This window comes from Phaenicophaeus curvirostris, chromosome 5 (genome assembly GCF_032191515.1).
Source record: "Phaenicophaeus curvirostris isolate KB17595 chromosome 5, BPBGC_Pcur_1.0, whole genome shotgun sequence".
NCBI lineage: Eukaryota > Metazoa > Chordata > Aves > Cuculiformes > Cuculidae > Phaenicophaeus > Phaenicophaeus curvirostris.
Window position 1 is genome coordinate 27344629 of NC_091396.1, and position 17174 is coordinate 27361802.

The following is a 17174-nucleotide window of genomic DNA, read 5'->3' on the forward strand; positions in this document are numbered from 1 at the left end:
AATAGAGCACCACACTCAATGTGACTCAGGTAACAGCTCATTCTTTTTAGGAGAATCTCCAACAAGAATTATCTTTTAATTGCCAGAACAATAGAATTTATTTTAAGTTACAACAGTACAATGGGCATGGCTCCTTTGCCATACACACAGATCCTTTCACTTGCTGCACAGAACTCCCAGATTTTGGTGACTTATCTATTAACCACAGTTTCTGTCTTTCTGATGTGTGGTATTTAAGTTGTATTACACCTGAGTAATTATTTACACTACATTCTTCAACTACTCATGCAGCACCAAATTAAAAGTCTGCTCAATTACTTCCAGCAGGGGAGAGGAGCATCACAAGGACATTTATTACATTGTTAATTTCTGGATAATATATTGGTCAGTCAAGAAAGAAACACTGGACTTCCTACCTGGATTGTGGAGCATCACTGGCTGCACACTGGGCTGGGCACCTGCAGCTCGAACCTGCTGCAGAGGGACAAGCTGAATTATTTGCCCATTAGGATGTCTAAATAGGTTCACACCACCAGGGCTCCTGAGAGGCTGAAGGATCATCCTCTGCCTCTGAGCAAGCGGCGTGGTATTGTTTAGTGGTCGCAAAGCAGGAGATGTCTGATGCACTGGAATCAGCAACAACCGAGGTCCTACACGTTTATCTGTTCCAGGAGACATCTTCTGGGGAGACTGACTTACAGCTTGTGCAGTCGCATCTTCTGAAACATTTAAAAAGTTACATAAAAATCAGCTTGAGAGAACAGCCTACAGATCAGGCATTACGTTTAATAAAAACAAGCATAAATATCTGGGGAACAACTGGATCTCTTTAAATTTAGTTTGAAAGCATTTTTTTTCCTTTTTATTCACAGAACACACATAGAACCAATGAGGTCAAAACAGCCTTTTTCATGCAGTTCTATCGATATTTCTCTACCAGTACTCAGAAGGCTTTCATGTAAATAATGAGAGAATAATCCCATACCTACCTATACTCCGTACCAACTGTGAAAATCTAGCAGTCACAGCAATAATCGTGCTATACATTTCTATGGGACAACAAATGATGCAAGACTTCCAACTCATTTCATAGCAGTCACTGACCAGATTGCCACATTTTTTTCCTCCTCTACTAGCTCAGATTGGAACAAAACAAGCCACTTGAGATTACACTTCTTATCCTATTTCGGAAAGAAGGGTGAGGCAAGTGAATCTATATTTAAATTGGGTTCTGCAGTTGCAGGCTGTATTCTAGCTATGAAGAAGTCAGAATGAAAAAAAGGAACTGTTTGCAGTAATAGCCCATAGCACCTAAGCCTTACCTGTTTTTGGATTCAGTGAAGGACCTGAATTTACTCCCGGCAGTATAATCGGAACAGTGCCAGCAGAGGAAGTTGGTGTGGTCACCACAGAGGTAATTGTTGCTGTTGTTAGTACCATTGTAGAAGCAGATGTTGTGACAACAGGACAAGTAACAGTTGGTGGTGTTACTACAGTTCTAGGGAATGACGTGGTTGTTACTGGTGCAACAATCCCTGTTGCTTTTGTTGCGTTCACAGTGTCAGTAGGAGTAGCGGATGAGGGAGTGGGAGTAGAAGTAGTGGATGAGGGAGCAGAACAGGTGTTGATCCCAGGTGCGGCAGGAGCAGTCGCGACTGTAGTTGCAGGAGAAGAGCAGGCAGGTTCATTAGCTCTCGTTTGGCTAGGACTGGTCATGGTAGATCCTGCCACATTGACACTTTCCACAGTAACCGGAGAAGTAGTGGTGGCTGTAGTGACCCCAGGAGAGACTGTGCCTTGAGTTGGACACGGCCTTGAGGGAACCACGGGAGCGACAACCACTATCGACATAGGCTTGATACTAAACTTCTGTGGACTTGACAAAGCCTGGCGTGTGCTCACTCCAGGAATCTTCTGCTGTAGAGCTCCAGCTTTATTCATCACAAACTGTGTGAACACGCCACCAGGTGAAGGTCGAGGAGCTGCAAATAAAAACTTGCAGGTCAAAATTTTAATAGATTTCCTCTTTGCCTTTCACAAGGTGCTACAATTATAATTTCTCTGAGCCTCCATTTTCTTTGCACCTTGTAATTAAATTGAAACCTTTATGGTAGCCCTGAGCATGCTTTACATATTAGAAATACGTCTACTTTATCCCACCTCTATAGCTTCGTGTTGCACTTCTTCCTGGCCACCCCTCAGATCTTGAGGGGTTGTTCTTTATCATTAAACAGACAATTCTAATTACAGTACAGGAGAACAAACACCTACGTGAAATAATGGGCTGAAACTATTTTCTAAACCTCTTCCTGGAACAGCTTGCGTGATCTTCCCGTGTTAACTACTTCTTGGTTTTCAACCCTCTTCTACTGTATCCACACCTTACACAGCCATGAGGGAGGGGATAGGAGGGAGATAGAACTTGCTGTATGTGCCTCTCAGTGCAGTGATATTTGTGCAACCGAGGACTGGATGGAACAAATTTAACCAATGAGAAGTAACTGCTACCAGGAAGATACTTTCACTCATCCCTTGCTTTCCAAAGAATCAGAATATTGAATCTGTATTCCTCCCACAGCCTACAGATGAGTTTCAACAGCAAAGATTATGGAACAAGCCCAACTTAAATATTGTAGTTATTTATGGATACAGTATCTTTGACCCAGAATTGGCCGGAACACTTAAATCATATATGCAATCCACCAGTTCAGCCATCAATGAAATGCAGCCAGCACTTTAATAGTGCAGAAACGCACAATACAATAAGGTTTATTGCAGGACAAGAAAAATAGCACACCCATTTAAATGGCAATGAAAATTTAGGTAGAAAGGAACAAAACAATCAATCAATCAGAAATTAAAGTTTTGCCAGGACACAGGTAACATCCTTCCCTCTTGCAAAGCCTCTTCACATCTTTAATTAACGTGTGGGAACATCTGGATGGGCACTGAATTTTTTACTTTTTAAAAAAAAAACAAAAACAAAAACAACAAACCTAATGCAAAATGTAGTAGAGAAAAGCAACTTCCTCTCTTGCCATGCTGGGGTAACCACTTCAGTACCACCTCAGATACAAGTGCATGCTTCTTCCGACACATTGCTGTTTTTACTCAGAGTTGACTAAGTCCAACCCTGTTTAGCTTGTGAAATCCAATGAGATTACAGGCCAGTGTGGTTATTGGCTGCACATCTGATGTTTCACTAATCCAGATTTGGACCATCCTGTCTTTAACTCTTGCTTCACACGTATTTGCTGTTCACAAGAACACCAATTATAACTGCCATATCATCAGAAAAGCCAACAGTGAAGAAACACAGAGTACAGCGATCCTTTTCAGTTAAACAGATGTTTGATGAAGAACAATGAATAGTAAGGAAACTCTCAAACAAAAAGCTTAACGTTCAGTGCATCTCTATCCACTCTTCCTTGTCTCTTGAAAATACGTTCTAATTCTCTTAATAAAATAACTAATAGACAACATCTGTAATCTTATTCTGCAGTCAAAATAAAACTTCCTGCTTTAAGGAGGTTATTTATTGCAGAGGCAGTTTAGGTGGGCAATGCAGCCAAAGGCAGCATGCACTGTTGCACAGAAATCAACAGCAACGCTGTACACTCGCTTTTTACTTCAGCTTCACGCAATTTAAAACACAGTAATAAGTTCCAACCTACCTATCTGTCTCTGTGCTGGGACATGGGTTTTCAGAGTCGTCACAGTGGGGGTTGAAGCAGTGCTGGTGGAAGATGCAGTTTTGGGAGTTGATGTTGTGGGCACCTGGACTGATGGTGTCCCAGAAGCAGCTGCTTTAGCACTGGATGCTACCTTGGAGCTCATAGTACTGAGGGTTGAGATATCAAGTACTGTGGGTCGCAGCCTGCCTGTGATATAAGCTGCTAGCCGATTGGCAGGGTGTAATGCCCCCATCTGTCCCAAAAGCAGTTTGGCCTGAGGATACCTTTTATCATTAACCTGAAAAAAGTGGAAAATGGAAATTTGGTGAAAAGAGTGCTAATTCACCATCTCTGGAGAGGCGCTTCATTCCATGGGACTTCCAAATGTCCTTTTCAAAAACACTGCAATTCATAATGGGAACTCCTAATTTTCTTACTGTCCAGGAGAACTTCAAACAACTCTGTTACATCTTTGTAACACAGATTTTAGATGCTACTCAGAGTCTCATATAAAACCCCAGAGCCTAAAGGAGCATGTAAAATCACTGAAATTGGACAGAATGAAGATAGCATTTATTTTTCCTGTCCTTCAGTTATCTATAGTTCTGAATAAAAATGGGTTTCCAAATTCGAGGACAATTTCTGATAACATTCTCAAGTCTAATTAACACCTAGCATCACAGAAGAAAGAATACACTTATGTCATGTACATTGGGACAAAACTGTATAAAGAGCTTGTAAAAGTTTTATCAGCTTTTTTTCTTATCTGCACTGTCATTCAATACCCTAATTAAGGTGTTACGAGTTGACTAAGTTCAAATTCAGAGTTGTAACTGACTGTATGGGAGAGAAGAAACAAACATCTTTCTGAATGTTAGGCTTTATACCTAGTGGTCAGTAGGGACTTTTGGTAGTGTTCCATCTTACTTTCATATTGTTCGAGAACATCTTCTAACAGCCAAAATACAGGTAACACACAGTACTAAGTAAGGTCTTGACTCTCTTTAATGATCAATTTTCATTAGAAATAGGAAATCTCCCAGTACCTTTTTATTCTGTGTTACATTCTCTTTGTGAGGGCACCATATCTGCAAAGTGCCATGAAAAAAAAAGTTTTACCCTCATTTTCTAGCTCGTACGGCTTCCCCGGAAGTGGTGTTGAATACAACCACAAATACCTTTGATTGAAGAAGACCTTCATCCTAGCCTTACAGTTCCTACCACTAACTGATAAAACCAAGCTCGCAACATGAAACTGCTGCTCACTTTGAATTTAGGATTATGAAATCTCTTGAAAAACAGATATTCTGCAAAGACGAGGCAGGCTATTAGGGATGATCGATAATAAGCTGTAGCAAAATAGGCAAGTTAATGTTTACAGTTTCATTTTAAAAGTTTTGTCCCAGTGTACACTTAGAAAATGTTCTTTTTATGGCTACTAACAGCCATTCATTTAGAAATATGATCTGTTAAATGCATCTGCATGGAGTTTTCCAAAGCATCACGAAGATCTTGAAAGAGATTCTGTACTCGGGCCACCAAGATGCAAATGGCCAAAAGGACAAGCTAAACCATCACATTTCAGACTTCAAATCAGGTTTCCTGTTATTGAGTCAATCTTGAAAAGGACAAGCTTATGGAGAGGCAGGAATGCCACCAGATACTAAGAATCCTTGTCTGGACAGGCAAAAGACTAGATAGATAAACTAAAGAGTGTTCTCCCCTTCAAGGAGCTCTGGGATACTGGATGAAACTGGATCTAATCTCCACAGTAAAGGCAGAGGGACCCACCTGAATCAAGCCTGAGGGGCTCATATTAGCTTTGCGTTTGTAGACAACCAACTTTCCTGCAGGGGAAATCCCTGCATAAAAAGGCATGCCTTTGCCCCCATGCAACTTCTCCTGCAGGTTGTCCAATGTGTCTGCCCGCAAGAACTTTAGATTTTCTGGGGTTTTGCATGATGGCACTCCGCTATCAGGAATCTCCAAGACGGGTATCTCAGGCTTCTCGTCCTTGACCTGGTAGGACGGCACTGAAATTTTCACTCTGGAGGAGTAGGCAGGAGGGTGGTTCTCATCCTGGGCCTTGTGTTGCGAAGCAAATTCAATAAGGAAGCTACCCACTTTGAGGCATTGTGGCACGTTACTGTTGATATGCTGTGATAAGATGCTCAAGATCTTATTGTGATCTTCCTCCCAGTTGCAGTCAGAGATAATCTCGATAAGTTTGGTTGGTTCACCTGGAGTGGTGTGATGAACATAGGTGGTGGAGGAAGAGTCCTCCTCACTACGGGAAGACCACCAGCTTTTCTCTGAGAAAGAATTGAAATAGGTTTCTGCAATACTATGGCATTGTAGTCACCTGGATATTCAAACAGTTTTATTCTGCCCACACCTCCACCCTTGTCTCAGCTGCAGGGCAACAAGTGAAAGAACTATTGAAAGCATCACTTCCCCTTGCAGGGCCTCATAAGGATGCAAAAGCTCACTACAAAACTAACGTAACTATATCTCACAGTTCATTCCCTGCAGCCATACCACCTCAGGTTGTATCCCATTGCACCACCACAAGCTAAACAACGTTGGGTTGCTTCAGTACATGAATGAAAGATCTCCAGGCAACACCAACATGCAGGCAAAACCAAAGCATCGCTGGTTATTCAAAAGATGGCACTTTTCTCTTAAGAGACAGAAAAGCACTAGTGTCCTGTAACAGGATAAGTAGCGAACACTCCGCTAGCAGAACTTTCTTTTGCAGAAGATGTATAACAGAAGCATGACCTTTTCTTGTCATTAGAGATCGAACACCACTTTTTGCAAAACTGTAAGGATGTTAAGCTCTGTGTCCTGGCCATTTTAATTTCACCTACCAATTCACCAGCATTTTCATTTAGTTGCATTACTTTCATTCCTGTTCTTAAATGTAGAGTTGCTGTTGTATATGTTGGGCAGTGAAAAAACTCAGCTCAGAGGGCAGCTATATTTCATTAGCGGATGACAAAATGCCTCTAATATATGTCTCTTTTTAAAGCTCATAACATGATTTGGGCTCCTTCAGACTGAAGAAGAACACAGATGTCGTCTACTTCTTATGAATTATAAACTCAAACCCAGTATATATAATGTAGCAAAACTTTCAATTTGAACTAGAAGAATTCAATATTAAGCAACTCTAAATAATGTATAGGCACTTCCTTGTCCCGTATAGGTCTAAGCGGAGAACACAAGGATCCCACCCTCACAGCAGCATGTGGATATAATATTAATTCGTCAGCAAGTACAAAGCAATAGTAAGGGAAAAAACCCAACACAAAAAAACCCAACCCAGACAAAGCCAAACCAGTGATCTCCATTCCTTCCCAAGTATCTGATTTTCACTCTTGAAGACAAGTTTGCTGTGCAGTATTCTCTTTTATCGCTGAGCAAGATACGTTAATCATGGCCATTTTAACCTTAGAGCAACAGCAAGTACTGGGTATTTAGAGCAACAGCAAGTACTGGGTATTTAGCCTGCTCTATCTCCAGTGTTACAAAAACACAACCGCTTCAGAAAACAGGGAACTGTAAACATGTAAGATTTTTATTGACAACCACAGTAACTCCCCCAGCAAACGGACTTTTCTTTCATCAATAGCTCAAACTTGTTTTAAAAAATTAAGCCAAAACAAAAAAGCCCCATAAAAATGTGGAACTACCAAGGTGTTGATTTACACTCAAGACTCAGCTCTTACCTCCTGATTTATCAGTGTCTTTGTCTATCTCACATGGTGCTTTCTGAGGAGACTGAAGCTCTGTTTCAGGCTCTTGCTGGTGGAAAGAAATTCAAGAAAAATATTCAACCTGTGTATCTCTTTTACATGCTAGAAAAATCACATCACAAAATTTAACTAATTCATCATAATGTCATCCCGAATCACAAAACATACGCTAACTTTGATGACGTTACAAATTTCAGCTTAGAATAGCTCTTTTAAGAATGAAGATAGGCCTTAAATGATAATGCACACTGGCAGCCAGGAACTTCCACAGACAATTGCTATTTACTAAGGCAAGTTTACCAGACTGCTGAGTAAGCAGAGAGGCTTCAGGCTTCACAGCCCTATTGCCATGAAATCTAAGTCAAGCACTCATGTTGCATAGGAGTTTCTGGTGAAAACATTACTTCAGTATTTTCACATGCTAGTTACAGTTTAACTTCTACCTTTATGCTAGGAGTCTGTGAATCACTTTTGTCTTTTTGTTGCTTTTTCTCCTCTCTCCTGCATTCATATGCCCGGACCCTTGCACAAGTCATCATACTTTCAAAGTACAAATACACAGGATCCTTGTCCTCTTCTCGAATCTACCAAAACAAAGAGACTTGTTGGAGTTGTGTAACAGTTCAGCTTTCAAACAACACTTCAATAGTAAATATCAAAAGAAAGGTCTAGCATTTAAAGCTCAATCTGCCCTCTTGGTATCACACAGCCCAGCCTATGTCTTGCTTCCAGATTTCATATTTCATATTCAGGGCAAGGAGGATATAGACCACGACCATGACCCCTAAAATCAAAACCCATCCAGACACTCTAAGTGGGGAAACAGGTCCTAAGCGTCATACATTGTTTAACATCATCTGGTATACGTTAAATAGCGACCCTGGTATGTTAGTTCATAACTAGACTCAAGTCTACTGCTGTTCCTCCTCTACTGCTGTTGTTGTTTTTGTTAGATACTAAGGTGAGCAGAGAAGCAAAGGCCGATTCTTCCAACACTGGCCGCAAAACCTCAAACAAGTATAAAAGAAGCAGTCCAGAACAACAGTGAACACTGTGTTGGTATCCGAATTATTTTTTATTCTTTTTTTGCAAGTACGTCATTAATTAGATAGTCTAGATTACGCAGCTAATAACTCATACAAACATTACATGACAAGTAATCATTTTGCGAGAAATAGCAGATATTAGTGCATTTTTTAAATGAAGCTGATTATGATTCACCAACAGCCTTCACCATCTGCATATGGCTACAGTAAATTCTCAACAGAAAAGGGACACAGCTCAAGATTTATATATAGTCAATTCATTCTAACTTTTCAACATACCTACAGGCAGTCAATCTTAAGCTTTAATCTCAAATTTCATCTAAAATGACCTAGCACAGACACCTTTGCTATTGTTCGTTTTAGTTTTCAATACAAAGAAAAGCAAACACATTTCTTTTTCTTTCTTACCACCGGATTTGGTTTAGGAGTATACACTCTGCCTGGTTTCATCCCACTGGAAGATCTATGCTTACTAGGAACCAAGACTTCAGGACTGGGTGGTACTGCAGATTTAACTGGTTCAATAACAGATGGTGTTGGGATGTAAGTTGGCTCTGGATCTACTTCACCTTCTACTTTCACCCACAATGGACAATTCCTAACAGGTTGTTCCGGCTCCAAGTCACAGATAGCTGAAAAAAAAGAGGTAAAACCAAAGCAACTTACTTATTAATGTAGCACCATCTAACACAGCAGTAACAGAAATTTTGGCTGAGCCCAAGGCATGGCCATGCAGGAATCACCCGTTCATGCTGCCAGAAAATACTACTGATTGTTTTTCTTGTCTCAAATTCTAGCCAAAAGGGATTGAGATTTGTCCACCAGAAAGAGGAAAATAAAATAAAAATGGTTCTACGCTAATCATTGCTTCTCACCTGTACTGTAATAGCAGATACAGAAAAACACTGAAGAATTCATGACCTTCATTGATAATGTATACTTAAAAACTACAAAACACTCCCAAAAAACCAGACTCTATACCATGGCTGTACGGAATAATTAAGTTGAGTGGAACACCAGATAACACTATATTCATTTTTAGCTATTGCTAAAAGTACTACTAGCCAGAAACTGAAATTAATGGTCAATTTCTAACATTTGGCTTTCTAAGCATCCCTCAGGCCAGATCTGAAACTACTGTACATCACTACCATCAGTGAACTATGCACTATATACAGCAATTAAAAATACAGCTCTAGATACTCACTAGGTAAAAGGGAAACAACACAGCACCATCACGGTTAAGATTACCAGCAGTGATAGCAGTAATTCCAATCCAAACTACGATTCTGTATCACATCCTTAGTCTTTAAAGATATCCAGAGAGTTGAGCAAGAGCTTAAATTATCACAAAGAAACTCCAGCTATTTGATCACAATAAAAAAACTTAGACAAGTAAGAGTTAAAAAAAGAAAAAAAAAAAAAGGAAAAGGTTCTTTCCTCCTAGTCAGCTATACAAAAGCAGATGCTGTAGAGATCCTCTGGAATTTACTCCCAATTTCTGGATTTAGAAATGGCATCACTACTACGTCCTGATAACAAGGCCCACCAAGATATGTGGTTTTGGCAAAGCTGCGAGTAGTCACTTTTGCACAGCAATACTCACTGTATTCCATCCTTTTTCTCTTCTTCTTATCTTTCTGCTTCGGCTCATCTTCCTCCCCGTTACCCTCTTCTTCCACATCTTCATCCTCTTGATGTTCTTGTGTTCCACAGAACGCAAGATTTCCACGTACAGCCTTTTTCATTATTTTCTTATGTTTTGAGCCTCCCTTCACCAGCAACACTCTTCTCTTCAAGCAAGTACAACCAAACATACAGTCTGGCCTGCGGCAGTGGGTAGGCTGACGTTTCTCCAATGCTAGACTGGCACATATGCAACCCAGCCGACAGAAATCATTATTGCAAGGAGGTGCTCGTCGTCTTATTATTTTGTGGATAGGTTTGTTCTTGAGAGAAGCCTAAGAAAAGTTTTAAAGAAGTACACGCTTCAAATATTAGTAAGATTAAATTGAGTATAGGCAAAATTTCTACTCAAAATTCATTAAGAATAATCCCTCCAACTACATGGTTTACATATGAGAATTTGTCATCTATAATAAAAAATCAGAACAGAGGGGAGTTCGCATTTGAAGTCTCAGAGGAGATTTGAGACAGTTAAATCATTTTGGCAACAAATAAGATATGAAGAAAGCAGAAGAGGTTACTAGGTGACTACCAAGTTACATGGCTAAGATTTGTTGGCACTTAGTTCAACTGAAAAAGCGACAAATAGTAAGGAAATGCAGTTATCAAATAGCAGTTGTATTAATCAGACTTTTACAGTCAAAATTTGAGGTAACTAAAATTGATTTATATCAACACGCTATTATTACAATGATTTTTTTCAAATTCTGCTAAGTCATCACTTTTCAATTTTCACTGTGAAGACTGCACCACAGACATCATGAGCTGTCATGCTACTCAGCAGCTTATTTTCTGCATCTATATCAAACACCAAAAAGTGCCCCAATTTGGAAAAGCAGCAATACAGAAAGAAAAGAAAATACTACAGATCTACCTGAGCTGTAAGCAGCGTTGCCAGAGAGATGTCTGCTCGTTCTTCCGTAATATAGGTCCGCGGTTTGCCATCCCAGAGAGCACAGTCTTCCAAGTCCATTAACTTCACTTGAGATTTAGACAAACCCGGTGGACGAGCTGCTTGTTGTTGTTGTGGTGGTGCCTGGCGCAAACTAATCTGTTTTGGAACATTTTCATCCAGAGATGGAACCATGAAACTATTTGAGACAGACTTAGCAGCCTTTTCCCCTGATGCTGAAGAGTTCTGTTTCTGCTTTCCAGAAAAAGGTGAAGGCAGTATAGGCTTGTAAGACGATTTTATTCTGCTGTTTGTAGATGTCTGTCTGGTTTGAGTCTTTGTCTTCCTAGAGGTAGATGACGGAGGAACAGGCTTGAATGTATAAGATGTTGATGGAATTATGGCGGACTGCTTCTTTAAAACACTGTCAAGCGTTCGCACATAGCTGGTGCTCTTAGTGGGAAGCTGATACACCACAGGAGAAGTGGGAGTGCTAGGAGAGAACCCCATACTTGTTTCCATCAATTTCCCTTCATTTTCCAGGTATTCATCCAGCTTGTCACTACAGAATGCTGAGCGATTCTTCAAGGAACCCTCTGAACTGCCACCTAAATAAATAGAGCACTTGAACTAGTTACCGGGAAAACATACTGACAAATCTTATAATAATGAAACAATACAGAAGAGGTAAAATCCTCTCTAGAAATATATATACAATTCTTAAAAGAGTACAACACAGGCACACCAAATGTAATCAACTCTGAAACACAACCAGCTATCTGAACAACTGTTCTCGCGGATATTTTACACGTGTATTTATTCAAAAAAAAAACCATTAAACTTTCCCCAGTCAGAGCTTCCATGCAACTTACTCTGTTTGTCCTTAACATTTAGCCTACCCGGCACACCACAATACATCTGGAATACCCCAATATAACATGGTATGAAAGTACAATATAAACATTTAATCTAAATTTAAAGTTTAAATTGGCAAGTTACCAAATACCCATTTCTCCTTGAGGCAGAGCTAAACTACTATGTAAGGAATATCTACTCTAAACGGAGTCAAAAATACACTTGTATAAATGAAAATTACTGTAGTTCGTTAGAATCCCTGGGGCAATGGAATTCTGGAACTACCATACTTCCAAGTAAACTCAAAACTGATGGGCAAAACCAAAACTGTAACAGCTTTAATCTTCACTCAAGCCTTCTGCGTAAAATACAATAGATGTATTTTTATCTTACTCAGAGTAAGTTTCTCTTCCTTCATAAACCTCCATTCTGACCATGGAAGTAGTACCAAAAAAATCTTTAATTGTGACACTTTCAATACAAAAAAATAAATCTCTCTTTAAGACACACGTGATTACCAAATTGCAAGATCCATGGAAGGCCAGGAAAAAGGCCACTGTTGGAAACAGGTACACTTATCTCTTTTTTTGGCTTAGTTTTTTTACCTTCATTTCTAGAAGCACCATGAAGCTTCCCTCGCCAGCCTTTAATTTTTGTGATATCATTTGTCTTTCCTGTCCTGGAAACAAAAGGAAATCCAGTATCTGGAAAAGAAGAAAGCTAGCCTCAGTTTATGAGTCAAGCTTGATTGTATCAATGTCCTAGTGAACTCTGTTTATTCCTTTTCAGGGACAAATGAACAACAGTAAATTGAAAGACTGAATAAGAGACTTGATTTTTAGTTTGGTTTGTTTCTTAAATTAACATAATACTTAACAAAGCCAAGCTCCCTTTAGAGTTCTGCTGTATAGCCATGCATCTGCTATCTCATACAAAAGATGTCTTCTGGATTTCTAGTTTTAGTCGCTTTAGCAATGGTGCAAGCCATTAACTCCAAAACCTGAACAGGCAAATCAGCTACTTACTGGGCTAAAATGGAACAGACAGGTCCTGAGCTGACACTACCGCCCCTCACAATGAGGAAAGTAATTTGAGTCTTTCCCCTTACTTGACCCAACAACTTTTATAAGACCTGCAGAAACTTCATTTAACATTTGCTGTTTCATCAAATTCAGCTTGAGTATCAATTAGAAGTAGAGACAGGGAACAATCACAAAAGGCAAACAGTGACATCCCTGTCAAGTTATCCATCAGCTCTGGGAGCTAAAAAAAAAAACCCAACAAACTAATGGGGATCTGTGTGGCTATTTAACATATTGCTAGGCTAGAAATAATTGCATTTGACACTGAGCTGACTGAGGTCTTCTGAATTTAATCTGCCTCTTTTGCACTGTAAACAAAGCTAAGATACAATGTCTATCTCTACCAGCTTCCTAAAGCAAATTAAGAAAGGCACAGTAATCAGAATATTAATGTAGGAAAGCAGGAGAAAGAAGTACCTCTATACTTGCCCAACTAGTTTATTATTAAAAACATTATCTACCAACAGGACTAAAATCACAGTCACAATATAATGTGAAACACATTTTTTTTGACACTAAATAAGTTTATAGAAGCACAATTAGCCATCACTTTTGTAATAAATAATTCCCATGAAGTTACAGGTTAGCTCCTAAGTGGTGTCTCCTCGGAAGTTCAGCTCTATGAAACATAAATTTTTGTTTTGCATGTGAGCAGCATCAAAGTAATGCATATGGCTCAAGCTCTCTCTGAGGAATTTGAGATTAGTTATTGTGTATATTTAGGATTTAGAAAACCTAGTTCCAATAGACAACACATGCCAGTACAAAATAAACTGGACAGATACTATTACTGGATCACAACCACCACAAAAGGGAAGGGCCAAAGACAATCTGGCCAGAATTACTCAGGACTCCTTGGACAGTAACCACATAATGACTTAAGGAAGTTGTCACATTTTGTCACTTTAATACTGCTTCAATATCTTTAAAAATAGAATCACAGAATCACTAGGCTGGAAAACACCTTTGAGATCATCAAGGCCAACTGTACCTATCCACTACCAAATTATACCCCTAAGCACTTCATCCACCCATCTTTAAAACACCTCCATGGACGGTGACTCAACCACTTCCCTGGGCAGCCAGTTCCAGTACTTGATAACCCTTGTGGTGAAAAAATATTGCCTAATGACCAATCTAAACCTCCCCTGGTGCAAGATACCAGGTTCAACTAAGTGGCTGTTCCCTTCTTCTGAACATTGATAATAAAAATACAATACTTGAGATTTCAGCAAATTCATATTCTACCCACCTGGAGAGTTGGGATTGGTTCCTGGATAGTTCCACAAAGAGTAATTTGAGTAGGAAAGAGGAAGCTGTACACCCAAGTATTTCAGGTCAATGCTCATTGTTGGGTCCACAGAATTCAACTTCAGTCCAACTAGAAGAGGCAAGTATCAGTAAACGTCTCAGTGTAGCAAGGTATTAGGAAAAAGTCAGTCAAGAAATTAACCAAAAAAACCCACATTTAAGTTATATACAGGCTTTTCTACCATTCACTCACCATTTTAAGAAACCTGAAATAGAACTTTAGTGACTCATAACTGTTACGTATGCTGGATTTGTAGCAGGTATGTATTAAAGAGTATTTCAAGGAGTTATAGGGAATTAGACATTAAGGAAAAAATTAATGACTTTTCATAGATATCCTGATGACTACTGAAGTTTCCACAGAAATCTATTAAACAAAGTGCCAGTACTGTAATAATTCTCATGGGTTTTATTTGATATTGTAGAAGTCAGCATCCTTTATATCCTTGAAGGCTATAGCTACTCCCTGAACCCAACTCAGCTGACTACGTGATATTTCATATCACTACCTAAATTATCGATCCTGCCAGTGGTTCTTAACATAGCTCCTTCTTTACTGAAAGCCATTATTGTGCAGTAACACACACCACACACCCTTCAGTTTCAACCAGCAATAAGAGAGACAAGAACAAACGACATTTTAATTCTGAAGAAGAGTATGTGTGTGTGTATATGGAAATTATGATATAAATCAAGTTGTGTTTCCACAGTGCTCTCAGGACTAGTTCATCTAATGATCCAGATCTCAGAAGGTTGGTCTTTTTCCCAGGCCTAGCACTTTGCAATGATTTTTTTTTTTAAAGCAGGGGGGAAATCTACTATAAAGAAACTAAGCGATCCATGCTCTTGATGCCACCACAATTACTTAACTACCTGTAACATCTTCCTTGATCAACTCCCTCAAAATACTCAAACTGAGAGACTCTACATGGTCACAAAAACTATCATAGCCCATGCCAAAATGAATATAGCTACAGAAATGCCAAGAAAAAAAGAAGCTAGTAACTTGACTCAGTACCTTTTTCAGATAATATTGTTAAACTGAATTCAATAAATTATTGTTCTCAACCACATTCAGCTTGCAGTCTAAAGCTGAGAACGTCTGTCTCTGTTTTTGGCTACAGAAACATAGAAATGTTGCTCCTGCTGCCAAAAAGTCTGACATTCACATATTAAATGTATGAGTTTTGAATCTGAAAATGTATGACCTGACAATGCTCAGGACACAACGCATTATTTGCATATACAGTAGAAACCTTGTGTTGGCAGTTGCACATTTATGTTCAGAAGTAGCAAGACAGTGATCTGATTACTGCCAGCCTGAAAAAAAAAAAATCGGCATGGAACAAATGTCATGGTTTAAATGGATACCATTATCAAAGACTGTCTAGCAAAATATAATTTTCAAGCCTACATAAGGAAAGTGAGCAGCAAGTCAATCCAGCGTTTTGTACAAAACTAGGTCAAATGCCAAATGTCAAGATGCTATCAAGTTCTTTTCAAACGCATTTTTTAAAACACTGGAAAGAGCACAAATTTTTTTTTTTTACTTGACACTCCATTTGAATTATTCGTTCACCTTCAAAAACAAGTCTAGCTTTGTTTAGCACTCAAACAAAAATAAGAACATCACCCATAAACAAAATCAATTATTTCAGTTTACAATCATCAAAGTATAAAACACCCAGACAAAAACCAGATGATGACGTTGACAAGTGCAACGTGGAATGAACACAGATGGCTTAATGAGAACAAATGGCAATAGTAAGTATATGACAGTACAGACATCACCACACCTGAAAGTGTTTATTAATTAAGATCATCCCCAATATTGCTAAATTTCAGTTGCCATAATCAAATAGAAGCAAATGAAGAATCAACTACTTCACAACTTCCTCTTCTCCATCAGATGCAACTACTAAATCCAAAATATGATGCCTGACAACAGTGCTTTTGATTTTCAGGAATAAGGGATTCAAGTTATCTCAGATACAAGAGGTATCCCATAGCATGCCAGCAGGAGCTTTCCTTTCAACATGCTTAAGTCGAATTCCTTTACTTCTGAAGCATCTTCTTCCTGCAGTCCTGCTGACTTTAAGATCTACAGACAGCCTCAATCACCATTTTCTTCACTTCACAAATCAGTCACAATTGCAAGATTCAGGTACAGCTCCAACACATCTTCAGTGATTCTCAAAAAGAAACTTTAGCTTCTCAACTATATTATCTAAAACCAAAAGCAGAATTTAAATAAAAATTGCTATGTCCACTTCCCATATTGCTATGTCTCTGCCTGTTCTGTAGTAGATAACAAGGAGGTATTAGTCATGATTTGCAGCCAAAAAACTTTGGAGAACAAGCACCAGAATCAAGCAGACTAATGAGGCTGCATCAAGTAGCAAGATGCTACTTAGAACCACTAAGTCAGGGAAAAGATATAGTCCTTAAGTTTGTCCTAGTGGCATTTCTCAGTCACCTTCTTATGTCTTGTTGATAATGCAAAGAGAGAAAAAAAAAACCAACAAAAAACCCCCAACAATCTCTCCCTCCATTGACATCACTGTGTTTGTTCCCTGACCTCAGGTCTACGATGGAAGGCAACAGATCTGTAACTTTTTGGAAGGTGAAAGTAATTTGAATAAACTGATTCCAGTTCCCATGCAGCATCTGAAGTCTAACAACCCAATCATAATTCACTTCACAACTTGATCAAATTATACCTGTACCTCTCTGTAGTAATGTTCTTGATGCAAACAGTCTTCACATTAACTTCCTCTCCCTCTAAAAATTAGACAGGTGAGGGTCATTCTCTTCATTGCTGAACTACAATTTCACCATTCAACAAGCTCACCAAGTAACATCCAACACTG

At 39.1% G+C, this 17174-nt stretch overlaps 1 protein-coding gene across 3 annotated transcripts in view; it reads right to left on the bottom strand.

Moving 5' to 3' along the window:
• MGA (MAX dimerization protein MGA) overlaps positions 1 to 17174 on the bottom strand; it is a 55706-nt gene that overhangs the window by 25985 nt on the left and 12547 nt on the right. For 2 of the 3 annotated variants that reach the window (XM_069857986.1, XM_069857987.1), the window contains 11 exons: positions 14246 to 14374; positions 12517 to 12615; positions 11039 to 11664; positions 10085 to 10439; positions 8887 to 9110; positions 7876 to 8016; positions 7406 to 7481; positions 5466 to 5986; positions 3675 to 3972; positions 1323 to 1982; positions 417 to 719 (listed from right to left, as the gene is read on the bottom strand). In XM_069857986.1, the coding sequence (XP_069714087.1) occupies positions 417 to 719; positions 1323 to 1982; positions 3675 to 3972; positions 5466 to 5986; positions 7406 to 7481; positions 7876 to 8016; positions 8887 to 9110; positions 10085 to 10439; positions 11039 to 11664; positions 12517 to 12615; positions 14246 to 14374 (3432 nt within the window). The remainder of the gene's footprint in view (positions 1 to 416; positions 720 to 1322; positions 1983 to 3674; positions 3973 to 5465; positions 5987 to 7405; positions 7482 to 7875; positions 8017 to 8886; positions 9111 to 10084; positions 10440 to 11038; positions 11665 to 12516; positions 12616 to 14245; positions 14375 to 17174) is intronic. The other variant, XM_069857988.1, reaches the window with a different exon arrangement.